This window comes from Hyaena hyaena, unplaced genomic scaffold (assembly GCF_003009895.1).
Source record: "Hyaena hyaena isolate Hyena2069 unplaced genomic scaffold, ASM300989v1 scaffold_319, whole genome shotgun sequence".
Lineage (NCBI taxonomy): Eukaryota > Metazoa > Chordata > Mammalia > Carnivora > Hyaenidae > Hyaena > Hyaena hyaena.
Window position 1 is genome coordinate 1,126,430 of NW_024080951.1, and position 27,669 is coordinate 1,154,098.

A 27,669-nucleotide genomic window follows, 5' to 3' on the forward strand; every position below is an offset into this window, starting at 1 on the left:
TAATGCTGCTGTTTCTGATGTGAGATTTTTACCTTCCTCTCGCTTTTCTACCGACCCCTGATTTAGCAGATGAAAAGGGAGGGTCCCTTATATCGACCTTTCATAGGGTTTGCCTTGGAGAGAATTAAGTACAGAATAAATGAGATTAGGTAAGGAGTGTGGGGCAAATAAAGTAGGTAAACTTGATTGTTTAAATAGATTCAGTCCAGATCTCATTATCTGCGAAGACATTGCGGATACTCCTTTCCAGTTAGTTAGAAACTAACAGTGACATACTACTTGGCAGCAAGCAAGGCTGTGTCAGATCAGGTCATTACAGCAATACTTCAAGAAAGGGGTCGTTGTCACCTTTCACAGAGGAGGCAGCGGAGCCATGGAGAAGTGAGGGACCTTCTGCAGAATCATTTCTTTTTCTTTTTTTTTTTTAATTTTTTTTTTTATTTATTTCTAGGAGAGAGAGAGAGAGAGACAACGTGAACAGGGGAGGGTCAGAGAGAGAGGGAGACACAGACTCTGAAACAGGCTCCAGACTCTGAGCTGGCAGTCAGCACAGAACCCAACGCGGGGCTCGAACCCAAGAACAGCGAGATCATGACCTAAGCGAAAGTCAGAAGCTTAACCAACTAAGCCACCCAGGCGCCCTGCAGAATCATTTCTTCCAGGGAGTGATGAGCCTAGCATCACATCCCACTGGTGCTTGCTTGTCCCCTTGACCTTTCCTCTGTTCCATGCAGTGACGATTATTTCCATGGTCGTGGCTACTAAATCCATCTCAGAGTGATTTTTTGCTCCCAGCATTTGGGGGAAACAGTCTCATCTTTTATGGGCTGCATGTAAAAGGAATGCCTGTACCTTCGCAAAATTGTGAACGAAATGCAGAGCGTAGGCAAGTGCAGAGGGATCAATGGAACGAAACGGAATTTAGCAGGCTTTTCCCTTTTGGAAAACTTTCTGTTGTTGGTTTTGGTGACAGCCAAATATGAAGCCCCACGGCGGCAGCCAGAGCAGGAAGCTGAGGAGTTCATTTGGGAAGAAGGAGGGCAGTACATGTACATACATAGGTGCCCCAAGAGCTGAGAGCTTCCAGAAAGTTCTGCAGGGAAGGGACCATATTCTCCTGCGTTTTTTTTTTTTTTCTGTGCAATTAAAAGCCCCTCCCTTAACTCCCTTGGAGCCTCTGCTTCCTGCTCAGTGAGTGCCTGGCACCTGTCACCTCACTGTCATGTCGCTTGTCACACCTTACCACAGTGTCCTCCGTCCCCGGGGATCCCATGTCTGCCCTCCTCACGAGCGTGTGCCTCGGTCCCTGGCACATAGCAGGGGAGCCGCTGAATGTGTCATGAGTGGACTCTCAGGGAAGAAGAAAACTCTCAAACTTCAGAAGAGCTTTTCTGTTACTGGGGCCACTGTATGAAGGAGAAATGACCGATAAGGTCAAAGGATCCCCTTTTCTCTGCTAGTCCAATCATGCCAATGACACTTTACTGCCTGTCCCCCATTTGATCCAAGCTACTTAATTTCTTCACCCTCTTTCTTGCTGAAGATTCTTTTCCACACAGGTCACAGAAGAGGGGCCGATGTAATCATGAAAACTGAAACCTTGCTGTCACTCACTCACAGATCCATCGATGTGCTGACATTTGTGCCCAGAATGGGGGGACTAGAGATGAAAGCCCCCCCCCCGCCCCCGACTTGGAGTCCAATCTAAGCACAACTGTGGTCAGTGGCTCTCAGATGAAGGAGCAAGACCTACCCATGCCTACAAATAACAGAAGTGACATATCTTGAGTGTTGAAGTAGAAGTGTTTAAAGGTGTTTCTGATACACAGAGGAGGGCTCCAGTCTGCCTGCGAAGTGAGGAGGCAGCACCAAGCAGGTGGGACTTCTTATACTGGGTGCTGAAGCACAAGAGCCCTTTGTATAGACAGAGCCTTGTGTCTGAAGGCAGTAGGAAGGGAGCAACATAGCTTTATGAATTTGCTGCTGTGCATATTCTAAGTGGGAGGAATGAGGCTGAAACCATGGGCTAAGGTCAGATCCTAATTGGCTTATGTAGCCTTTTGCGGAGGAGATGTATTTGGTAGGCAATGAGGAATCATTGAAAAATATTCAGTGAAGGCAATAGTGTGATAGGCTCTTTAAGGTGAGGAGGACAGTCCTCTCGTTATGCGGAAGACACATTGTGGGGATCTGTGGCGTGGTGAAGGGGTCTATGGAGTGGGGCTTTGATCCCCCCATTGTGAAGCTAGCAGCAGTAGAGCTGGAAAGAGAGAGACAGCAGAGGACTTACCCAGTGGGATGCAAGGAAGGGAAGGGAGGACTGGACAGATGTTGAACAAAATGAGGATCAGCCAAGTGGGGACCATGGAGAGGAAGAACTCTGAGGAGGGCCAGCTTTCCGGCTCTGCATGCTGGGTGTCAGCGGCACTTAGGGGCTACATTGAACCCTCCTGTGTCAAAAGCATTAAAAAAAACAGCCTGGAGTACAGAAGAGTACCCTTCGCAGCCACCCTTGAGTTGTATTATTTTCCTTTTCTAAAGAAGACGAAATGAATCCAAGGCTCAGAGATGCTGAGTAACTTAGCCAAGGCCACAGAGCTCACATATGACAACACCAGGGTTCAGAGCCAGGTCCTCCCAGCTGGAAACCCACTCTGTGCAGAGCCCCTGCCCCCCTGGGGAGGTGCCCCACATGAAGGAAGCTAATGGGTCACTTATAAGGTCGGGGGACACTGAAGGATGAGGATAGAGATAGTTGGGGAGGGCTTTTTCAAAATTTTTAAAGATGTCAACAAAAACATTCCTATAGCAGAGTGGAAGGAGAGGATGCCTTTCCTCCATCTAGGGGGTGTTGATGCAGTAAGAGGGCAGGGCTGGCGTTAGGACAGTGCATCCCTCCTTCTGATACAGGAATCAGGACTTTGCGGAAAGGAAACTCCTAAGGGAGCAGCGGGGAACAGAGGAACAGGGCTCTGGGCCAGTCGGTGGGGGAGGCATGCTGGGAAGATGCCTCGGCGCCTTCAGGATGCTGGGAAAGTCAGAGCTGCATGGAGGGCACCCCTCAGCAGAGGCACCGGCCAGCGTCACCTCCTGCCCATCCACCTGCTACTCAGCGGCTCTGCCAGGGTTGTTGCCTTCATTTCCCTTCCAGACGCTTCTAGACCCTCACTGTGGGCAGAGATCAAGCAGTGACGCCGAAGCCACTGCCTCCACCACGGGCATGGCTCTAGCTTGGCCAGCATACCTCAGCAGCCCCAGACACGAAAGGGGCACAACTGACTCATTCGTTTGTGTATTTTATTCTAAGCACGATGATCAGCCCAGCCATCTTGGGTGAGATGCTTGTTGAGTTAGAAAGGATCTGCATCTCGAGAGAAAAGTACTGCAGTCCAGGTGTAGACTCAGTGTTTGGAAGGCACCGGTAGATTCTGTTGGTGGTCCCTGAGAGGCTGAGTACAGCGAATGTGTGTATGTTTGTGCTGGGGAGGGCGCCAGGGATGGTCGGAAGGAGAGCAAGGTCCTGGGTCCCCACTCTGCTCACGGTGGGAGCACGTAGGACTGAAGACAGCGTATCAATTACTGGTGTCCATGTTTCTATCACATCAAACCTGACTCTCTGGCTCTTTTCATTTCAAACCATTATTTTTCTCTTTCTCAAAGGGGATTGCCTTTAATTTGTGTTGTGGTTCATTCACTCCACCAGTTGATCTCTTAAGCCATGTTTGCATGTCTAATAGCTTTTACGCCATCGATCGCATAAATGCTAGGAAATACACTTCCGGTCGTTATCATTAGAAATGAATTCAGAAGAGGCAACACGTGATTAATGTTACATCTTCTAAGTCCTAAACTTTTTTTCAGAAAAGATCGAGTCAAAAATATTCTCAGGAAAGCTCGAAGCAATATACCCTCAGAAATGTGTACAGTTTGAGATGCCCGCCCCCCCTGCCCAGGCTCGCGTCATGATGATGCGGTGTTGGTACGTGAACTTGCAGGCAAGGCTTCCGTGTGGTCATCGGGTGCTGGTGCGTCCGTTGGCAGGAGTGATCCCAGGACCCCACAACCGTCCGGCCGGGCCATGGGGACGCGTGCCTACGTGTTCTTTAGAAAGCAAGCTGTTGTTTGTTCCACACCTCAGGGTGACTTGGTATCCACTGTCTTTTCCTCAGGAGCCCTGGAGCACCCAGCACATCCCAGCGCTGTTTTCAGCCTTCTGTGGCCTCCTGGTGGCGCTTTCCTACCATCTGAGCAGGCAGAGCAGCGACCCCTCGGTGCTCCTGTGAGTAGCACGCACAGCCGTGCCTGGTCCCCACGGCCCCGCTGTGTCATGGAGGCCAGAGGGCCATGCCCCACGTGGTAGCTGGACTCCTGCTGCCGGTCCCCCAGTCAACCCCCTGGGGCAAGGATGGGAGAGGTTTTGGCACCCGTCAAACACTAGTGAAAGTCAAGCAGCAACTCTGCGCAAACATTTAACCTCTGGGAGCTTACCTCTTGGCAACCAGCTGCCCGTTCCTCTTGGGGTCCTTGACTCCTTCAATTGGGAGGGAATCTGAAAATCAAAACATGAGATGTGCGATCACTTGAATATGCACCTCTTTTTTTCTTGTGAATTAATTAAAGGAGAGAGCCCTTGCTTTCATCATTTGGGAACATGGAGTCCCAGGGGAGGCTGTTTACCTCGAATGTTGCGATGGGCACAGATTTTAAAGAGTAAAACCCGTGTGCTTGTTCGTTTCCAGGTCCTTTATTCACTGTAGATTGCTTCCTAAATTTCTACATCAGAACCTGGAAGAGTTGGCCGCAGACCCTCTCCCCAAGAAGATGAAAGACTCAGTGGTGAGATATTCGTGTTGCATAGTGTACATAAGGGTTTTGGGTAACATGGCCTGGTATGTGGTGGCCAAGCTCCACTTCTCAGCAGGGCCCTGGCTAGCCGGGGAATGACGGTCACCAGAGCAGAGAGAGGTGCCTTGTCTTGGTCTACAGCTGACACCTGGACTGTTGAGCTGCCTGGTGGGTGTGGACCTTTTACAACCTCGCGAAGGCAGATGTGGTACACGCAACGGTCACTCCAATGGTCCTCAGTCGATGGCAGTTTAAACGCTTGGCTATTTGGAAGAAGCAAGTTGGGTCAATGCTGCCCCCTGCTGACGCCGAGCAGCAGGCCAGCTGCAAGCAAATAAAAGCTCATCAAAGAAACATTCAGCCAAGCCGGTTCCTAGCGAGCTCCACACAGTCCTCTCCGCATCTTCTGGCCTCAGCCTCAGGCTGAGCTCAGAGTACTCTTCCCACGTTCAAGGTTGACAGTTGCACAGCCCTTGTTGGGAGCCCTTGGGTTTTAAGACTTACATCTGGGGTACTGGAGAGAGAAGCGACTCTATGGGATGGAGCATGTGAGGGGAAAAGGAGAGGTAAAGAAGGAAGGGAGAACAGAACACAGAGACTTTAGAAGAAGGATGCTCTTTTCTGTTCACCAGGAAAATGGCTTGGGGTGGTTTCAAACATCCTTTGAGTAGAGGTAGTGACTTTGGTATCATCTTCCAAACATAAGCACTTTAAAAAGCAATGCTCATTGATGACGTAATCTCCCATTCATTTGCGTATTGAGCTCCTGCAATCTTGAAGTCATGCCTTTCCTATGGTTTTGAGGAATGATAGATCAAAGGGAAAGCAGTAAATGACCCATTGATTGCAGGCTCATCCAGCCAGGAGGCGAGTCTCATTTGTCTTGGCTTCCACAGTGCCAAGTGCCTGACTCTAGTACTTTTCCTTGAATTTAGATGAGAGTTCAATTGCAACCTGCAATTTCAAGACAATGTGCAGGACTCAGGCAACATGGTAACATTTAAAAAAATTCATACCTGGCCCCCATGCCTTTGAGTGTGGGTGCAGTTCAAGCTAACATATTGAGGAAGCAAAGCACAGTCACTGCGAATAAGGATGTATGTAGTACATGAATTTGACAAGCTGAGGTATGTTTGCAGCCAGGGCCGGGAGGGTGGCAGCTCAAAAGGGAGGAAACCATTGACAGTGAAACATCACAGCAGCAACCTGATCTCCAGTCTAATGTTTACACCAGGAGATTTACAAGATAAAATTTGATGTTCCTAGGTCAGTTTCTGTAAAAGCCATGGAACGGCCCACTGTCTACCCAAACGGTTTCCCATAGGTATCTGAGGAAAACTGTTCTCCTCAAATGTCCTTGATGTCATGGAATGATGAAGACACTTTCTGATTTGTTGCCTTGAAAACAATGTATGAATAACGATGAAATCTGCCTAGGAAGCTGGCGGATAGAGGCTGACAGTGTTTCATCAGTATAATTAGATATGATGGGCGAGGTCTTGCCTTCCCCACTTTTCATACACTTTGAAACGCTCTGTATACAGGAGAGCACATAACCCGTAGGTAATTTAATATGACGTGTGTTCTCTCTAAAAAGTCCTCTGGTCTAATGAGAATGTTTTCATAGGACTATCACATTTAGCTTTTAGAGTTTGGTGTATAAAACCTTTTGTGCCCAAGTACACGTACCAGATGTCTCTCCTCGTCTCTGATTTTATTTCTGTGTGTATGTCTGTCTCTCTTTTTCTCACTCCCTCTTTTCTTAAGTTTCTCTTTGTATGAGAAGCCCCTAAGGAGCCTCCTTAGATCAGGCTTCCAGCCCTAATTCCTATTCCGATGCATTTGGCCTGTGCCAGGGCTGGAAATCTACATGTTTACAAGGCTGTCCCCACAGACTAGGCTTCCAGGAACATTGATCTAGAACTAAAGATTCCTAGAGCTCCATCATTAGTGGGCCTCTACATTTCCATATGATCAGTGCCAGCAATACACTCAGTTAATAACAGTGTAAACTTTCCTCTCCTGGCTTGGTTTCTTCTTATCCATCTGCCTCATGTGCTTGGTCTATTTCTTTCTTTCTTTTTTTTAAGTTACTTTTGAGTGAGAAACAGAGCATGGGAGGGGGAGGGGCAGAGAAAAAGGGAGACACAGAATCCAAAGCAGGCTCCAGTCTCTGAGCTGTCTGCACAGAGCCCAATGAGGGGCTCAAACCCATGAACTGCGAGATCGTGACCTGAGCCGAAGTCGGTCACTTAACCGACTGAGCCCCCCAGGTGCCCCTGGTCTTTCTGTCACTCATCCTCCTCAATCTCTATACTCTTTACCCATTCAGATATGCTACTTCCATTGTATCTATTTTTCTCAGTTCCTAGAACCAAAAAATAGACCACCACCAAAACAACACACTACTTCATTCTTATCTGTACAATTCAAACAACTTCTTTGTAACCACTGGCTGTATCATCTAGGTTTCTCAGGCACCATGCTGTCTATATCTCCTGTGTGTGTAGTTTGGAATCAGTGCTTTATTTTTTAAATTAATTATTTTATTATTTATTTTTGAGAGAGAGAGGAAGAATGAGTGGAGGAGGGAGGGAGAGGAGCCTGACGTGGGGCTCGAACTCAAGAACTGTGAGATCATGACTTGAGCCGAAATCAAGAGTTAGACCCTTAACCGACTGAGTCACCCAGCACCCTGGGACAAGGGCTTCTTCAGCTTCATTTTTAGAGTTGGAGCATGAAGTACTACATAAGATGTCACAATGGATTTAAAATATTCAGTGTATGAAGCCCCAGTATATTTATTAGTTAAACATGCATGGAACCACTATTAAAATAGGAAGTCGAAACAATATTTTTGAATATTGTTTTGGAAGTTCTGGCTTGTGTTAACTAGTCCTAAAAGAAAAAAAATGTAGACTACATTATTGTATACATTTAGGTACACAGCAGAGTTTTTAAAAAGCAACTGTGATCAATAAGAGAATTCACCAATACCCCTAGAGACAAAGACATTTAGAAAAACAAGAGCATTCTAACATGTCAGAAATAACTTTAGAAAATACAGTGGAACCATGATCTTGCTCACAATGGCAACAAAATATATGAATTGATAATAGGAAAGATTTTACCAAGTAATGTCAGGAATAAAGAAAACCACAGCAGTCTATTAAAATGCAAATGAACTTCTGAATAAGTGGTGATAAATAGACATAACCTGATTTCAGATAGGAAGGTTGAGATTTATTAAATGCCAATTCTTTCTAATAAATTTATAGGTTTAATATATTTCAAAACAGTTCCAGAGGAATCATATTCACAACTTGGGGAAATGATTCTAAGATTCATTTAGAAGAATAGTCATTAATAATAGCTTTAAAAATCTGAAAAAGAAGAATAAGAAAGAGGAAGTTAGCACTTTGGGATTTAAGTGTAAATTATAAAGATGAGTAATCAGAAGAAAAAAAAATGAGACTCATCCAAGACTCGAGAATGGGATTAGGGAATCAGTAAAACACAGAAAGGAGACAAATTATTTATAGGAATGTATTATGTGAAAATTACATGTCACAATCAAGAATTGATTAATCAGTGTATGGAGCTGAGGTAATTGTTCAGCAGTGGGAGGGAAAAAAGGAATTGTATGTGCTGATTCTTCGCCAGACACCAATGCATGTTAGAGAACGATCAAACTAGACTTTTCCATCTCTCATGTTACGTCAGGCTGAATTATTATAGCCAAACTCTTTGCTGATTAAAACTGAATATTTTGAACAAAATACAAAAAAAAAAGTGCTTCTTCTATGTGACAAAAAAGTGTCCAAAGGGTAAGGAATTATCAAGTCAAAGTCTGAGTCAACAGAGAGACCTCTAGGAAGCAGAGCAGGAAGCTACTTTTTGAGCCTTGGTGTTCAACCCTCAAACAGTGGGGAATAGAGATGAAAGCCCAAGACCACTAAGGTGGGTGTGCCCTGGGGACCCCATGCTGGGTGGGCGAGAGGGTGAACAGGAAGAAATCCTTTTCATCCTCTGCAGCGCCCTAAAGGATGCAAGGTACTGGCCTTGGTGCTGAACACCAAGCAGCAAGATCCCTGAAATGTAATCTGCCACGGGCTTTCAGTCCCCATTCTAACATCCTTAATCCCTAAATTTATGAAGCGAATTTGAAGTGGTCCCCAGCTGGAGACACCTCATGGCAAAACCAAACACGAATCCTCTTTAGAAGATCCTTTCCTCCTAGATCTTCACGGGTTCCCCAAACCAGTTTTCTAAGGGAAATGAGCAGCTCTCACAAAAAAAAAAAAAAAAATTTTAACTGCATAAGGAGACAAGGAGCCAGCAGACACAGGTCTTCACATACTTCAAGCACTTGAACTACCAGACACATATTTTAAAACAACTATAGTTACTGTGTTTAAAAGAATAAAAGGTAAAACTTATAGACAATGGAAAATACTGAAATGATCCAGTATGTTTGAAAGAGAACCAAATAGACCTTCCTAAACAAATAAAAAATGCCAAAAAATGAAGCAGTGGAAGGAAACACACACAACCCCTCCCCCCCAACACACACACACACACACACACACACACACACACACACGGGAGATTAGATACCTCTGATGAGAGAATTAGTGAACTGAAAGACAGAAGAAAGGACCCAGGATTCAACACCAATAAGCAAAAAATTAGAAAATACAAAAGAAAGACAAAGATAGGTGACAGACAGAGACCAAGAAGATCTAACATATATCTAATTAGAATTCTTGAAAATGGGGAGAGAGAGACTGGAGCCTAATTAATGTCTAATGAGATGATATCTGAATATTTACCAGAATTGATGAACAACACTGATCTAGGGACTCAAGAATCCCAGTGAATCACACACAGAGTAAAACAAGGAAGAAAGAACCTACACAGGACAAACCATAGTGAAACTGCAGACATCAAAGACACAGACTGTCTTAAAGCAGTTAAAGAAAATGAATGGATTACATTCAAATGAATGATGAATGGAAAGCTCCCTTATCAAAAACAATCATAGAAGCCAGAAGTATGATGTAGTTGATGTCCTGGAAAGAAAGCAGCTGCCAGGGTAGGATTCTATGCCCAGTGAAAAGATCTTTAACTTTTAAAAATATTTATTTATTTATTTATTTATTTATTTATTTTGAAAGAGAGAGAGAGAGAGAGAGAGAGCAAGAGAGTATGAGCAGGAGTGGGGCAGAGAGAGAGAGGGAGAGAGAGAGAGAAAGAATCCTAAGCAGGCTCTGTGCTGGTGCCTCCAGTGAAAATGTTGTTAAAGAATGGGGACAAAATAAAAATATTTTACACAAACAGAAGCTGCGAGACTCTCGCTAAATGCAGTTCTGAGTGATGTTCTTCAGATGGTCTCAGACGGAAAGTCTAATTTGCAAGAAAGAACAAGGAGAAAAGAAAGTGGCGGATACATTGGCAAATTTTAACAAATATTAACTGTACAAAACCATACAGGGGTAACATACAACTCTGGATAGAAGGCGAAATGGGCTCCAAGACTTAAAAATTCTTCATAATGTCCAGGAGATGAATAAAGATACTGATTAACTTAAGAATGGTGAGTGAAGTATGCATGTTGGACTGTTCAGTGTAACTGCCGGAGCGGAAACACAGCATGTAACTTCCTACTCACTACAGAGGGAGAAACAGAATGATGAAAAGAAAATGGTTCTTCATAAGTAACAAAATAGAATAGGCTTCTTCTGTGATGTTCTGCTTAAAAGTGAATTCCAGATGGGTTAGAAACCTAAATATGAGATTACAAAACCTGAAAGTGCTTAGAATCATAATAAAGGAAATTATCTTTAAATTTTTTTTAATGTTTTTAATTTATTTTTGAGTGAGAGAGAGGGAGAGAGAGAGAGAGAGAGAGAGAGAGAGAGAGACAGCATGAGCAGGGGAGGGTCAGAGAGAAAGGGAGATACAGAATCTGAAACAGGCTCCAGGCTCTGAGCTGGCTGTCAGCACAGAGCCCAAGGCAGGGCTCAAACCCACAAACCGTGAGATCATGACCTGAGCTGGAGTCGGACACTTAACTGACTGAGCCACCCAGGCGCCCCTAAAGGAAATTATCATTATAATACTTCCAGGGGAGGAAAGAATTTTTTAAACAACAATAACAAGAAATTGAAGTTCACTAAAATTATGACCTTTGATTTATCAACTAATGCCCAAAAAGGAGACTTTAAAAAATAAGCCACAGAATGGGAAATAATATTTAAAATATGTGTAGTAGATAAAGCACTAGTGTTGAAATAAATACACAATTACTACAAATCAAGAAGAAAGACAGATATCTCAATTAAAAATGGCCAAAAGGCTTGCACATGCACTTCACAAGAGAGGAAATAAAAATAGCCAAAACCATGAATATGTATACAAACTAATTAATAATCAAGAAACTCCACACTAAAACCACACTGCGTTACCATTTCACACTTACTAGACTGGCAAAAAATTAAAAGTTCCCACAGTATTAAGTGTAGAGCAAGGGAACTCTTACTAACTGCTGGTAGTGGTATTTAAATTACTGTATCTATTTTGGAAACAATTTGGGATTATAAAGTGGAAGATTCATCTATACTACAGCCAGCAATTCTACTCCTAGATATTTACGCTGGAGCAAATCTTGCACATTTGTACCAGGAACATATAAGATTGTTCCTCTTAGCAATTATTCATAAGAACCCTAAACTGAAGCCATTGGAAATTCCACCAACACCACAATGAGTAGCACACAGCAGAGGATCAGACCTTACTGGAGCCATATGCAATGGCACGGGTGACCATGTAATGTTGAGCAAAGGAAGCAAGAGACAAACAAATATGTCCAGTATGGTGCCATCCATTGGGTAAAAATAGGCAAACAATTGCATATGTAAGTAGCAAGATCATTCTTGTTTAAAAAGCAAGAGACTTATTTTCACTGGAGTCGGGATAGTTGATGGGGACCCCCAAGGGGGGATAGAAGGGTTTGTGATCAGAAAGCCACATAAAGGGATTTCTTGGGTACTAGACATGGTAGATTTTTTGAACCAGTTGGTAGTTACTGAGATGCTCACTTTATAATAACTGTTAACCTATCTGTCTATTATCTATCTATCTATCTATCTATCTATCTATCTATCTATCTATCATCTATCTATCATCTATCTATCTATCTATCTATCTATCTATCTATCTATCTATCTATCATCTATCTATCATCTATCTATCTATCTATCTATCTATCTATCTATCTATCTATCTATCATCTATCTATCTTTAAAGTTTATTTATTTTGAGAGAGAGAGCAAGGGAGAGGCAGAGAGAAAGGGAGAGAGAGAATCCCAAGGAGGCTCTGCACTGTTAGCAAGGACCCTGACACAGGACTCAGTTCCACGAACTGTGAGATCATGACCTGAGCTGAAATCAAGAGTTGGACACTCAACCAACTGAGCTATCCAGGCATCTTTTATAATTATTTTAAAAATTACATTTATGTATTTTATGTACTTTTTTGTATTCCTGGCTCACAATTTTAAAAATGTAAAAGAAATTTTCCAAAAAAGGTATGAAATAAAATCAAGCATCTGTTCAAATTCTAGAAAGGGGATGATTTTTCAGGCTTGGAATCTATAAAATGAAAATAAATAAAGTGCGCACGCACACACACAGAGATATAAGTCCATAAAATTTTTATACTTCTATATGTTTAAAGGCAATAAAATTAAATAATTTGGTAAAATATTCAATGCAAATTTGACAAAAGTTAAATATCTTTCTTATAACAACAACTCACACTTTAGTTGTTAAAACTCTATAAGCAAGTGTTATCAATATGTATATTTTACTTTAGGGACAAAATATTTGGAAGTAATTGTGAGAAGTATATTTAGTATATTAGTATATATTAGTATATATAAAGAAAGAAATACAAATTAAAGTAAGAGGGCATTTTTTTTGTCCACTCAATCAGCACAGGATAAATTAAATATATTGCCAATTGGGACAAGATGAGATTTCTTAGACATTGTTTATATTTGTGTAAATTATTACAATCATCTGGAAAAGCATAATTTACCAAAAATTCTAAATTCATCACCTATCATATAATAGGTCGATTTGTCAGAGTTGGTTTAAAGAATGAATTCAAAATATGAAAAAAGATTTAGGTACATCAAGATCATGATGGCACCATAATTCATCATAGTGAAAAATGAAAGACAACCCAGTACCTAACAGTCAAGGAATGCTTGCACTAAATATAGCACGTTCCCTTTCAGTCATGAAATTAATGTTTTGAGTTTCCGCTATGGTGTATGTGTTCGTATATGGGTGTGTATGTTTATATCATCACAAGATGGAAAATTAGTTCACTAGTAAGTGACTGTTAGTAAGTCTATACAGCAATATACATATATATAGTACTTACAAAAGAAAGTACAGTTGAAAAAGATAAAAATTATATGCACACTAAGATTAGACCTTCACAAGCTATGCATAGATAATATGTAGGATGTATATGTATATGTATGATGTGTAATCAGAATATACATCATGATTACAGCTAGAACCGTGCCTCAGCATTCACAAATATTCAGCAAAAATACTGGCCCAGGAAGCATAAAAATGCTAATATTGTTAATGTCAGGATGCAATGATCATGAATGATCTATTCCCTTTCTTCTCTGTGTCCTAGAGTGCTGTAATATTATGTTATCCTATAACATATTATAGGATATACATATTATGTGGAAATATTAATTAATGCTAAAAATTTGCAGAGACCTTCTAAATTTGCATTTTGCTCAGAGGTTTCATATTATAATTTTTATTTATTAAAAAAAATTTTAATGTTTATTTCTGAGAGTGAGAGGCAGAGAGGGAGAGGGAAAGAGAGAGGCAGAGAGAGATGGAGACAGAATCCAAAGCAGACTCCAGGCTCTGAGCTGTCAGCACAGAGCCTGATGTGGGGCTTAAACTCACAAACCATGAGATCATGACCTGAGCCGAAGTCAGACGCTTAACTGACTGAGCCACTCAGGTGCTCCCATAGTCTAATTTTTGTAAACACCTAATATTGTATGATACACTTTTAAGGCAGGATATTTATCAAAATGATGCAAAGATTCTAAAACTCTTATTTAAATATGTAATTACAAAATAAATAAATAAGTAATTCAACAGAATTAGAGTTATTAGCCTTTCAAGCGCATGAAGGAAGAGGGAAGCACCAGTAATTCTTTTGTCTAACAAACCTAAAACTTCACACATAATTAACTCTTAGAAACAGAGATGTATAATATATATACTTTTTAATATTCTCTTTGAAAAAATTTTAAATGTTTATTTACTTTTGAGAGAGAGAAACAGCATGAGCAGGAGAGGGACAGAGAGAGGGGGAGACACAGAATCTGAAGCAGGCTCCAGGCTCCAAGCTGTCAGCATAGAGCCCTATGCAAGGCTCAAATTCACGGACCAGGAGATCATGACCTGAGCCAAAGTCTGACACTTAAACGACTGAGCCACCCAGGCGCCCTGTATAATATATATTTAAATGAGCAAAAATTTTTTAGTGATAAAACCAAAATTATAAACTTTTGACAGTGTTTTAGGCTACTTTCTAGACCACAACAACAGTCTGATGCCTAGGTGTTTTCAGGATTCCTTTTAAAAAATAATATTTTCATGTTTGGTGCACTGTTTTGCATTTAAAGACACACAGTTCAATGCACATGAAAAACGTCGCTTGTAAGAATTATAGTTGTATATTAATAAGTAGCATTGGGTCACTGAACATGTTTAAAAAAATCTGCTGCATTTCATACTCTATAAAGGCACATGTGTAAAAGTTTCTAAGAAAAGATACATTTTCAGGAATAAAATTTTTGGAGCAGAATAATATCTGGGCTTTGGTAGGGAAAGAGGGAACCTTTCCTTTTTATTTTGCTGATGTTACTTTCACCAATAGTAACGGAGTGGTCTGTGGTTTCATTAATTAGCACTAGCTTGAAAAGCTCAATAATTTCCATTTTCCACTGGCTTTGGTGAAGGGTCTGTTCAAAACTTTGCCCATTTCCAGCTGGGAATAGGGATGGGGGAATTGTTTGCCTTCTTGCTATTGATTTGTGAGATTCTTTATGTATTGCAGATGAAAGTTTGTGTTTTGCAACTATTTTTCTCAGTCCTTCCCTTGTCTTTTCATTTTATAACAATGTATTTTGAAGAGCAAATGTTTTAAATGTTCATAAACTCCAATTGAATAATTTTTCAGTGTTTTGTTTGGGAAAGCTTTGCTAAACCCAGGGTCACTAAGATTTCCTCTCATGTTTTCTTTGAGAAATTTAATGCTTTGTTACATTTATAATTCATGTTGACTTAGGTTTTATATGTGATGTGAGGCAAATGTCAAGGTGTTTTGTTGTTGTTGTTGTTATTCTGTTTTTCCCCATTATTCCATTTGTTGAAAGAATTATCCTTTCCCTCACTTACAGGCAAGGTGTTTTCTCCCCCTTAGCACTTTTGTTTAAAATCCACAATGTTTTGGTCTATTTCTGGGCTCTTCCTTTTGTTCTCTTGATCAAGGTGTATACTTTGTGCCAATACCATCAATACCTGATTCCTGCAGCTCCGTAATAAGTCTTGGAATCAGATATTTTATATCCTCCAACTTTGTTCTTCCTTTGCAAAGTTGTTTTGACTTTTCTGGATCTATTGCATTTCGAAGTAAGTTTATATCTCATTCTAGGGAATGAAATAAACTGCCGTGATGATGCAGATCAGTGGTTGTCTCCAGACAGAGGAGAGAAGGGGTTGGAGGTTAGAAAAGGTCAGGAGCGGAAACTGTGGGGCATGATTGCGGTGCTACTTATTCTCATTGTGGTTGTGGATTTCATGGAGGTGTCCATGTGTCAAAACCCATCAAATGGTACACTTTGTACATGTGCAGGGGTTTTGCATGTCAGTCACACCTCAAGAGATCTGTTTAAAAATAACAATCCAGGGGCACTTGGGTGGCTCAGCTGGTTAAGCCTCCGATTTCGGCTCAGGTCATGACCTTGTGGTTTGTGAGTTCAAGCCCTGGGTTGGGCTCTGTGCTGACAGCTCAGAGCCTGGAGCCTGCTTCAGATTCTGTGTCTCCCTCTCTCTCTGCACTTCCTCTGCTCACACTCTGTCTCCCTTCTTTCAAAAATAAATAAACATTAAAAATTATTTTAAATAAAAAAATAAAAATAACAATAGAAGGGCACCTGGATAGCTCAGTCGATTGAGTATCCAACTCTTGATTTCAGCTCAGGATATGATACCAGGGTCGTGGGATCGAGCCCTGCATCAGGCTCCATGCTGAGTCTGGAGCCTGCTTAACATCCTCTCTTTCTCCATCTCTGCCCCTCCCCTGCTCATGCACACGTGCATGCACTCTCTCTTTCTTTATCTCTTGCAAGCACTCTAAATTAAAAAAAAAATGAAAATAACAATACAGAAAAGAAATTGGCAGGAGGAACATTTTCACAGATAGACTAATATCAGTGGAATTCCTGTGTGTCATCCAACTGTGAAAAAAAAATCGTAATTGGGTCTCATTCTCTTGCTTTAAGAAAGCTAAAAATGTGACCCTCTTCCTCTCACCAGCTGCCCCGATGGTCCACCATTTTGACATTAGGCAAGGATGGTTGGTCAGTTATAGATAACGCTTAATTTTGAATTAGAACATTTGGGAAAATGCTTATCTCCCTTTTGGATAAGGATTCAGTAATTAGAAAAGAAATGTTAATGCTTATTTATTTTTGAGAGAGAGGAGGAGGACACGTGCACATGCGTGCGCGCGCGCGCGCGCACACACACACACACACACACACACACACACACACACCAGTGGGGAAAGGGCAGAGAGAGGGAGACAGAGGATCCAAAGCGGGCCCACACTGTCAGCACAGAGCCCAATGTGGGGCACCAACTCATGGAACTGGGAAAGCACAACCTGAGTTGAAGTCAGACGCTTAACCGACTGAGCCACCCAAGTGCCCAAGCATTCAGCAATTTTTAAATGACATAAAACCATGTCAGTGTAAAATAGGAAGGAAAATTAACTTATCTTCATAGCCTAAAGAGTCAGTCAGTTATAGATCTTTCTTCTGGAAAAGCCTGGCCTTTTGTAAATCTTTGGAATGCAAGGAGATACCTGAATTTTGGCCATTTATTAATAGTAAATTTTTGATGAAAATCTGTGATCACAAAAGTTTTATAGATCCCGACTGAAAAATCACTGTGATTTGCCTTGCCCCCAAATCCAGGGAATTCTTACCATTTTTTTACCATATTATTCTTACCATTAGTAGGTATAAATCTAGAATTTAGTTTATCACTATATGATTGTTACCATATTCAACACCTGTTTGTGAATTGTAGAACAACTTTAGCAGATAATTCATAAGTTGATGTTGAGACCGTATCTCTTCACTGATTTATTAGCTGCTTTAACCAAGCCGTGTTGACTTTTTCTTCAGATGGCTCAAGGTCATTATTACTCCACTTAAGTGGCCTTCCTGATTTCTTCCTATCACTTTGGGTGTTAATTCAGTCAGAACGCTGGCAGCACCACTTGTAAGAACTCCAAATTTTAATTTTAAAAACTGGAACAGAAAAAAGGGGGGAGGGGCCATAGGGAACCAGGTCTACAGAGATAGAATTTTCTGGCAGATAACAGTCAAAACAGTTATTGAAGAGGCATAGTTCCTTTTCAATATGAGATATTGATGTTTTTGTAGTGATGGTTTTAGAGTTTTCGGGTAACTGTGTGCTACCTCAAAACGTTCAATAATTGTGTACTGCAGTGGACTGGCCTCTGTAGACAGAAAAAAATTGATGGTCCTTTATGTCTCTCTTAGATCAATCAGCCAGCAGCATTGTGCCTGATTTGTGCTAACAGGCCATTCTCCATATAGCTACAGGATTAAAGACATTCTTCGGCCTAATTTTGCTTTGTGTTCCCGAGCCCCTGCACACACCACAATTTTATGTGATGGAAAATTATCAGCAACTTACTAACATTTCATTTTCTGCGTATGTGTCCATAATATGTGTGTATTTAAATTATTTGGAAGTGGCCTCTACCCAATCTGACTGATGAATTAAAATGTGAAATCTGTTCTGGTCCAAAGAAATAAGCAGGGGCGCCTGGATGGCTCAGTCGGTTAGGTGTCCCAACTTCGGCTCAGGTCATGATCTCATGGTTTGTGAGTTCAAGCCCTGTGTTGGACTCTGTGCTGACAGCTCGGAGCCGGGAGCCTGTTTTGGATTCTGTGTCTCCCTCTCTCTCTGCCCCTCCCCTGCCTGTGCTCTGTCTCTCTCTCTCTCACAAAATGAATAAATAGTAAAAAAAATTTTTAAGAATAAGCGAATGCACTAGAGGCGTCTCTTTGGCCAACAGCATGTGTGTAAGCCATGCTCAGGCCAGGTAGAGATCATTAGTGCTTTACCCTCCTTCATCAGGCCATGACATGCTATCTCTGATCTATGTTCATAGAGAAGAACTTATGCCTCTTATACACGTGGAATACTTTTCTCCCTCCCTGCTCAGCAGATGTAGGCTAACCTCCCAGTGTGCATTTCCCACTCCCCACCCTTTGCCTTGCTTGCTCTGATGGTCCGCCTGTGTGTGCCACTGGGAACATATCAGGTAAGTGATGCACATGAAAAGAGTGGGCTATCCAGACACAGTATCCTGTCACCTGACTTACGTGGGGACAGCAGAGCTGCTGAGAGAAACAAAGAAGAGCAGACGTTACAGTTGGTTTTCTCTTTGCAGAAGGATATCTTACAATCCGATCTCATTGTCTGCTCGGTGGCCGCCGTTCTATCATTTGCAATCAGTGCCAGCACCGTGTTCCTGTCCTTGCGAGTACGTATCCCTTCCACTTTATACCCCCTCCCTATGCCTCCTCATTCTCCTTAATGACAGAGCCCGCTGTGGAGTCCCAGGGCAGGGTAGCGGAGCCGGGAGAGGAAAACACGACACTGGCTGAGAGGTTTAAGGACCGTATCTACTGTGCCGCGAAGAGTTACATCCCAGATGAGATTTGGTTCACACTGCAGATTGGGCTCAAGGGTTTCATCCCTTGACCTCCCGCGTCTGGGGAGCTGTATAGTTTGCTAGCGTAACAGCCCATGTCCTTGAACCCCGTTGTGGTAGGGCAGCCTGACGGCTTCCTACCGGGTGCAGGACTGGAGGCATTGCCATATCAGGAGGGGGCCAGGGGCCCCCGAGCCAAAAGGAGTTTGGGCACATGGCTGTCAGGTAGAGAAACGAAAGTGGAGAGCTGCAATGGGGTTTCTGGCTTGAGGTTCCACCAGACAGTCACTGTCTCCTTATGGAAGTGCTACCACTGAGGAGCCCCCCTTCCAACAGGGGAGTCTGCCAGCTACGTTTGTTACTTCCGCCTCTTTTAAAAACAGCAGTAACGAAGTCTAAAGGGCGGAGTCCCCTTGGCCTCTGAACTTCGTAGACCAGCTCTCCAGTGCTCCCTTAGGGGCCCCCGATACATGGGGTGTTTGTATGGGAGACATTTTCAGAAACAAGCGCTGGGGTTGCCTCTCTATTCTCTTAGGAGGAAAAGGGGAAGAATGGCAGTGTTGGGTGTCATTCATGGACACCCCTCCCCTGTCCCGCGAGGCTAACCCATGACATTTGCCCTCTCGTGTCACAGCCGTTTCTCAGTGTTGTGCTGTTTGCCCTGGCTGGCTCGGTGGGGTTTGTGACCCATTACGTGCTCCCTCAGCTCCGCAAGCACCATCCGTGGATGTGGATCTCACACCCCGTTCTTAAAAACAAAGAGTATCAGCAACGCGAAGTGACAGGTCAGTAATCTACCCCTTGATTAAAAAAAAAAAATGACGTAGTGGTAGGTCCTTTACAGCGGAGATGCACAACTAATGTGAATGTGCCGAATGCCACAGGACCTTACGCTTAAGGATGGTTACAATGGTAGATGTTACATTATATCTATTTTACCACAGTTAAAAAAAAAAAAAAGAGAGCGTGTACCTTGGAGTATGCAGCATCACTCCCAGAGCAAGAAAGTTGAAGGGGAGTGAATTACAACTGTGTTTTATAAAAATAGCACGCGGTTATTAGTACTGGGGAACATTAATTTGTATTATTCAGCCTTGAAGATTATGCTGTTCCAGCTTATGCTGACCGGGGACCAGGAAGAAGATCACTTGACTGCCCTCCCTTCCTCCACAAAGTGTTTGGGGTGGAGGTGGGGCAGGGGTGTAGCTCAAACTGCTGAGTCTTTAGGACCACTGAACCCTGAATTTTGCTTCACCTGATTTGCTCACCTAGACCCAGACCCATACTGGGTTGACTCAGCGGTTCTCGGGACTGTTTCCGGTCATGATCATGTAATAGACTGATCATCCCGGCAGTGTTAGTAGCTTCTAGATCAGAAGTCTCTCAGGAATTTCTCTGGTAGCTCTTCCTTTGTTGGTGATCCAACAGATGGTCTAAGGATTGGACTTATCCCCCTCTTCAGACACATTGAAGTTCAGGGTCACGGATTATAGCTGTAGCTTATAACTAGCTGGTGCTGCTCATTCTGCACAGAACGGTGTAGCACATCGTAATGTTTCTGTTGTAGAGGGAGATATCTGGTTGTCATCCTGTCCAGGTACAGGGGAATGTGAGGGGCACCAAGATTTGCTGACTTGCAGGGATGCATCAGACTCACCAGATTAGTTAGCAGTAACTTTGGTAGACTCGGGTGACAAAGGGAAAGGGGGCAAAATAATTTCAAAATGAAGAAGCGAAAGAATCACTTTAAACGCTGTCAAGACCATTTCTTCAAGGAACAGCTCTGCGTAGGTGTGTGGAGCTGCCTGAATCTGGAACAGCTGGAGCAGGAAAATTGTAGATTGTTTAGTGGAGAAATATGGCATCATGGGTCTGCTGCGCGTATAGGGTTTAGAAGGTGGAGAAGGTCACCCGACCACTCTGCCCTTAGAGATTTGCTTTTCCCAACCTGCAACAGGGGCAGCTAGCATAAGGTCAAGTTTAATATATTTGTGTTATACACACACACACACACACACACACACACACACATATTTTTAAATGTTCTGTTCAATTCTGGGTACTACTTAAATGCATAGTGTTTTAAACCTGCATGACCTTTTCTTTAAAGTTTATTTACTTTTGAGAGAGAGAGAGAGAGAGAGAGGGAGAGTGTATGCACAAGTTGAGGAGGGGCAGAGAGAGAGAGAGAAGGAGACACAGAATCTGAAGCAGGCTCCAGGCTCTGAGCTGTCAGCACAGAGCCTGATGTGGGGCTCAAACCCATGGACCGTGAGATCATGACCTGAGCTGAAGTTGGATGCCTAACCGACTGAGCCACTCAGGTGCCCCTTCATGATCTTTTCAGTACATGATTCAAGCCCAAGTAATGCAAACGTGTTTGTATGTTGATGTCTCCTCTTTGAGGGGCAAGTGAACAGGTGAGCCTGGGCCTCTGTCCTGTACAGGGGGCGGGGGGCTCACTTCTGCTAGCACAGGCTCAGGCAGAGGCTCTGTGGGTATTTCTCCCTTGCCTGCATTAGCTGTTTATAAGCCACCTGAAATCAAGCCAAGAGTAATAGACTTGACAAATTAGGCATATAATGAAGAACAGATTGCATTTCAAAATTATGTGTGTTAGAAGGAAAATCCAAATATTTAAAATATGTTGGTATGAACTCGTTGAAAAGCTATTACTCATTTTGGTATCATCCAGATCCTGAGTTTCCTTGCCTCTTCTTCCTGGCCTCCTGCCTTTTAGGTCTTTCAGTCTTTATTCCTTCTACTAACAAGAAAACACGCACAGGAAATTCAGATGAACCGTATACCTTTGAATGTGAAAACCGTGCTCAAATCTTCTCATTGGATCCAAGAGTATTATTACTGGAAGAGAAGTTAGAGCAGACAGGGCGAGCAGGTCGGTTGCATACCACTGGAGTCCCCTAATCCCGTGGCGGACGTCGCTGAGAACAAGCCTAAAACTGGGCCAGCGGCAGACATTGAAGTGGCATGTGAGATGAGGTGTATGTACTGCCCCCATCTCAGAGTTTGTATAAGCCCATCCCAGGCTTTACCTAGGAGGAAACTGAAGCCCACAGAAGTCAAGGGACATAACTTGGGTCCCAGCAGGTCTGTGGCCAATGAGTGACCAGAAAGAACCCAGGGCATCTTACTCCAGCCCGGTGCTCTGTCTGCTACCCCGGCAACTCTCGGTCCAGCAGGCTGATCATGAGCAGTTCGTATGTGGCCCAGAGACAACATGTTGGTGCCATCAGAGTTGCCCAGCAGGGCCAGCCACGTTGCTGTGGTAGTTCCTGTGAAATCCAACGTGCCGTGGTCTAATGCCAGCTCTGGGACGCTTTCATCTCTGGGTTGAAGCAGACTTGTCCCAGTTGAATTCTGGGCATTCTCCTGGTGTCTCAAATACACCCCATTCTCTGGCTGTCCTCTTTGCTGTTCCCTGTGCCTTTGAGACTTTTTCAGGCATCGCTGGACTCATGCCACTCAGTCATCTTTCAGGTCTCTGTATAAAAATCAGTCCTTCCAGGGACACTTTGGTGGCTCAGTTGGTTGAGCATCTGACTCCTGATTTCAACTCAGGTCATGAGCTCACTGTTGGTGGTTCGAGCCCCATATTGGGCTCAGCACTGACAATGAGGACCCTGCTTGGGAATCTCTCTTTCCCTCCATCTCTCTTTGCCCATCCTGCTCTCTCTCTCTCTCTCTGAGTCTCAAAATAAATACATAATTCAACTTAAAAATCAATCCCTCCAGAAGTCCTCCTGGACCATCTGGAGCTGACTAACTTCCCGGTTGCTCCCGTGAACTGCCTTTCCATAGCATTCTCTGCAGTGACTATGAACAATATGCCTGCTTGCACGTGCTGGCCCTTCACTGCTCCCTGGGGTGCTGGGTACAGAGGTGTGTTTCCTGAGCTGAACTGCATTTAGATATCATCAGCTTTCTTTTTGCTAGAACAAACTCCAATCTTGCTGTGTATATTCTCTCTCCACTTACTTGCCTTTCCGCATACCTCTGATACACGATTTTACTTGACATATAGAATTACTTGGAGATGCAACATAAATTTTGATATAAAATTCAGACTGCAGCTCAAGTTGAAGACTGTAAGTGGAAATGTAGTTTTGCTCCAATTCGGTCCTTTCCTTTGGAGACTAATTTAAGTAAACTTTATCCCATATTGGCCCCAACAAGATGTTTCGCCAATATTTGAGCTAAAAGAATAAAATTTTATCACTTGAGCCACGGTGGTGATGTGGCTGTAACTGACATATTAATGAGTATGTGAGGTTGGGTTTTTCCCTCCTTGATCCCCCGCTAATCTAAGTGAATGTGCTGAAAATAACAAGATAACAGAGCAGACAGCACTACAGATGACATCATATTAGTCAAGCATGGAGCTTCTCAGACCGAATGTTTAAGGAGCATTGTATTTTTAGAAAATAAAACAAATTATTCTGAATTATGATGGTCATTCCAGACAAGTGACTTCATTGATTGGCCACTGTGGTAAAAGAGTCAGAAGTTGGATCTGTTTGAAAGTTTGTCTTATCTAATGGCAATAAATACAGGTCTTTCTATAACTTATTTGAACGTAAATAGACGCAATGCTATTTTGTCATCAAAAGACATAGATTTTTTGTCTATCTATGGTGACAGAATGGATAAAAAAAAACAAGCCCCGTCTGACTGCTGCTGACAGGAGACCCCATTTTAGACCAAAAGACACCTGAAGATTGAAAGTGAGGAGGTGAAGAAACATCTGTCTTATAAATGGATGTCAAAAGAAAGCCAGAGTAGCAATACTTACATTGGGCAAAATAGACTTTAAAAATAAGACTGCAACAAGAGACAGAGAAGGACATTATATCATCATAAAGGGGACAATCCAACAAGAAGATATACCAATTGTAAATATTTACACACCCAACCTAGGAGCACCCAACTCCATAAAAACAGTTAATAACAAACATAAAGGAACTAATCAGTAATAACACAATAGTAGTAGGGGACTTCAACACCCTACTTACAACAAGGGACAGATCATTTAAATAGGACATCAACAAGGGAACAATGGTTTTGAATGACATGCTCGAGCAGATGGATTTAACAGGTATATTCAGAACATCTCATCCTAAACCAGCAGAATACACATTCTTTTCAAGTGCACACAGAGCATCCTCCAGAATAGATCATATATTAGCCCACAAAACCAGCCTCAACAAATTCAGGGAGATTGAAGTCCTACCGCATATCTTTTCTGACACAACGCCATACAACTAGGAGTCAACCACAAGAAATAATTTGGAAAGACTACAAATACATAGAGGTTAAGTAACATGCTACAAAATAACGAATGGGTCAACCAAATCAAAGAAGAAATTAAAAAGTACCGGGGCGCCTGGGTGGCTTAGTCGGTTAAGCGTCTGACTTTCACTTAGGTCATGATCTCGCGGTTTGTGTGTTCGAGCCCCGCGTCGGGCTCTGTGCTGACTGCCAGCTCGGAGCCTGGAGCCTGTTTCAGTCTGTGACTCCCTCTCTCTCTGACCCTCCCCTGCTCACGCTGTCTCGCTCTCTCTCTCCTAGAAATAAATAAAAACATTAAAAAAAAAAAGAAATTAAAAAGTACCTGGAAACAAATGAAAATGAAAACACAATGGTCCGAAATCTCTGAGATACAGCAAAAGTGGTTCTAAGAGGCAACTTTATAGCAATACAGGCCTACCTCGAGAAGCAAGAAACCTCTCAAATAGATAACATACCCTTACACCTGAAAGGGCTAGAAAAAGGACAACAAACAAAACTTAAAACAAGCAGAAGGGAGGAAATAATTAAGGTTAAAGCAGAAAGAAATGATATAGAAACTAAACACAGACACACACACACACACACACACACACACACACACACACGAGCAGATCAGTGAAACTAGGACCTGGTTCTTTGAAAACAAAAATCAATAAAATTTATAATCCTCTAAGCAGACTTAACATGAGAAAAAGAGCAAGGACTCAAAGTCACAAATGAGAGAGGGAAAATAACAACCAATACCACAGAAATACAAATAATAATAATAAGAGAATATTGTGAAAAACTATATACCAACAAATTGGACAACCTAGAAACAAAAAACTACCAAAATTGAAACAGAAAGATAGAAAATTTGAACAGACCTATAACCAGTAAGTAAATTGAATCAGGAATCAAAAAACTCCCAACAAGCAGAAGTTTAGGACCAGATGGCTTCATAGGTGATTTCTACCAAACATTTAAAGAAGAGTTCATAACCATTCTTCTCAAACTATCCCAAAAAAATAGAAAAAGAAGGAAAACTTCCAAATGCATTCTAGGAAGCCAGCATTACCCTGATAGCAAAACTAGATAAAAAAGAGAACTATAAGCCAATATCCCTGATAAACATACATGCAAAAATCCTCAACAAAATACTAGCAAACCAAATTCAACAATACATTAAAAAAAGTCATTCACCATGGTTAAGTGGGATTTATTCCAATGTGGTTCAATATTCGCAAATTGATCAATGTGCTACATCACATTAGTAAGAGAAAGGATAAGAACCATATGGTCATTTCAGTAGACACAGCAAAAGCATTTGACAAAGTACAACATCCATTCATGATAAAACTCAACAAAATAGGGTTAGAGGGAACATAGCTCACTATAATAAAGGCCATTTATGGAAAAAAAAAAACCCACAGCTAATATCATCCTTAATGGATGGAACTGAAAGTTTTTCCCCTAAGGTCAGGAATAATGGCCACTGTCAACATGTTTAATTAACATAGTAGTGGAAGTCCTGTGCAATCAGATAGCACAAAGAAATAAAAGGCATTCACATTGACGAGGAAGAAGTAAACTTTTACTATTTGAAGATAACATTATACTATATACACAAAACCAGAAAGACCCCCAAAAATGGCTAGAACTGATCAACTAATTCAGTAAAGTTGCAATTATACAAAATTGGTATACAGAAATCTGTCACATTTGTATACACTAATAATGAAGCTGCAGAAGAGAAATTAAGAAAAACAATCCCATTTATAATTGCACCAAAAATAATAAGATACCTAGGAATAAACCTAACAAAAGAGGTGAAAGGCCTGTACTCTGAAACTATAAAACACTGATGAAAGAAATTCAAGAAGACACAAAGAAATGGGAAGGCATCTCATGCTCATGGATAGGAAGAACAAATAATTTTAAGCTGTCTATACTCCCCAAAGCAATCTATACATTTAATGCAATCCCTATCAAAATACCACCAGCATTTTTCACAGAATTTAAAACAAATAAGTCTGAAATTTGTATGGAACCACAAAAGACCTTGAATAGCCAAAGCAACCTTGAAAAGGAAAAGCAGAGTTGGAGGCATCACAATTCTGGACTTCAAGTTATGTGACAAAGTTGTAATCATCAAAGCAGCATGGTACTGGCACGAAAATAGACACACAGATCACTAGACCAGAATAGAAAACCCAGAAATAAACCTATAATTATATCGTCAATTAATCTTTGACAAAGCAGGACAGAATATCAAATGGCAAAAAAGACAGTCTCTTCAACAAAGGGTGTTGGGAAAACTGGACAGCTACATGCAAAAGGAAGAAACTGGACCATTTTCTTACACCATAGAGAAAAATAAATTCATATTGGAATAAAGACCTACCTACAGGTGGGACCTGAAATCATTAAAATCCTGGAAGAGAACCCAGGCAGTAACCTCTTTGACATCTGTCATAGGAACTTTTTTTACATAGGTTTCCACAGGCAGGAGAACCAAAAGCAAAACTAAACTATTGGGACCACATCAAAATAAAAATCTTCTGTACAGTGAAAGAAACAACCAACAAAACTGAAGGGCAAACCTAGGGAATGGGAGAAGATATTTGTAAATAATGAATCTGATATAGGGTTAGTATGCAAAATATATAGAGAACTTATAAAACTTAACACCCAAGTCAGAATAATACAATTAAAAAATAGGGAAAAAACATGAACAGATAATTTCTCCAAGGAAGACATACAGATGGCCAACAGATACTCAGCATCGATTATCATCAAGAAAATGCAAATCAAAACCACAATGAGCTATCACTTCGCACCTGTCACAATGGCTAAAATCAAAAACAGAAGAAACAACAGGTGTTGGCAAGGATATGGAGGAAAAGAAACACTTGTGCACTGTTGGTGGGAATGCAAACTGGTACAGCCAATGTGGAAAACAGTATGGAGGTTCCTCAAAAAGTTAAAAATAGAACTGTCCTAGGTCCAGCAGTCACACTACTGCGTATTTATTCCAAAGAATACAAAAACACTAATTCAAAGGGATACATGCACCCCTATGTTTATATCAGCATTATTTACAATAACCAAATTATGGAATTAGCCCAAGTACCTACCTATAGATAAATGGATATATATATAATATATTTCATTCCTTTTTATGGCTGAATAATATTCCATTGTCTGTCTATCTATCTATCTATCTATCTATGTATCTATCTATCTATCTAATGCAATATTATTCAGCTATAAAAAGGAATGAAATCTTTCCATCTGCAATGACATGGATGGATCTAGAGAGTATTATGTTAAGTGAAATAAGTCTGTCAGAGGAAGACAAATACCATGATTTCATTCATATGTGGAATTTAGGAAGCAAAACAAATGAGGAAAAAAAAGAGAGAGAGACAAATCAAGAAACAGAC

At 41.8% G+C, this 27,669-nt stretch overlaps 1 protein-coding gene across 1 annotated transcript in view; it reads left to right on the top strand.

Moving 5' to 3' along the window:
- The window catches only part of PCNX2 (pecanex 2), a 300,964-nt gene that overhangs the window by 128,355 nt on the left and 144,940 nt on the right, over window positions 1-27,669 (top strand). Inside the window, exons 16-19 of the mRNA XM_039248833.1 lie at window positions 4,170-4,279; window positions 4,740-4,836; window positions 18,674-18,766; window positions 19,572-19,722. Coding sequence (XP_039104764.1) covers window positions 4,170-4,279; window positions 4,740-4,836; window positions 18,674-18,766; window positions 19,572-19,722 — 451 coding nt within the window. The remainder of the gene's footprint in view (window positions 1-4,169; window positions 4,280-4,739; window positions 4,837-18,673; window positions 18,767-19,571; window positions 19,723-27,669) is intronic.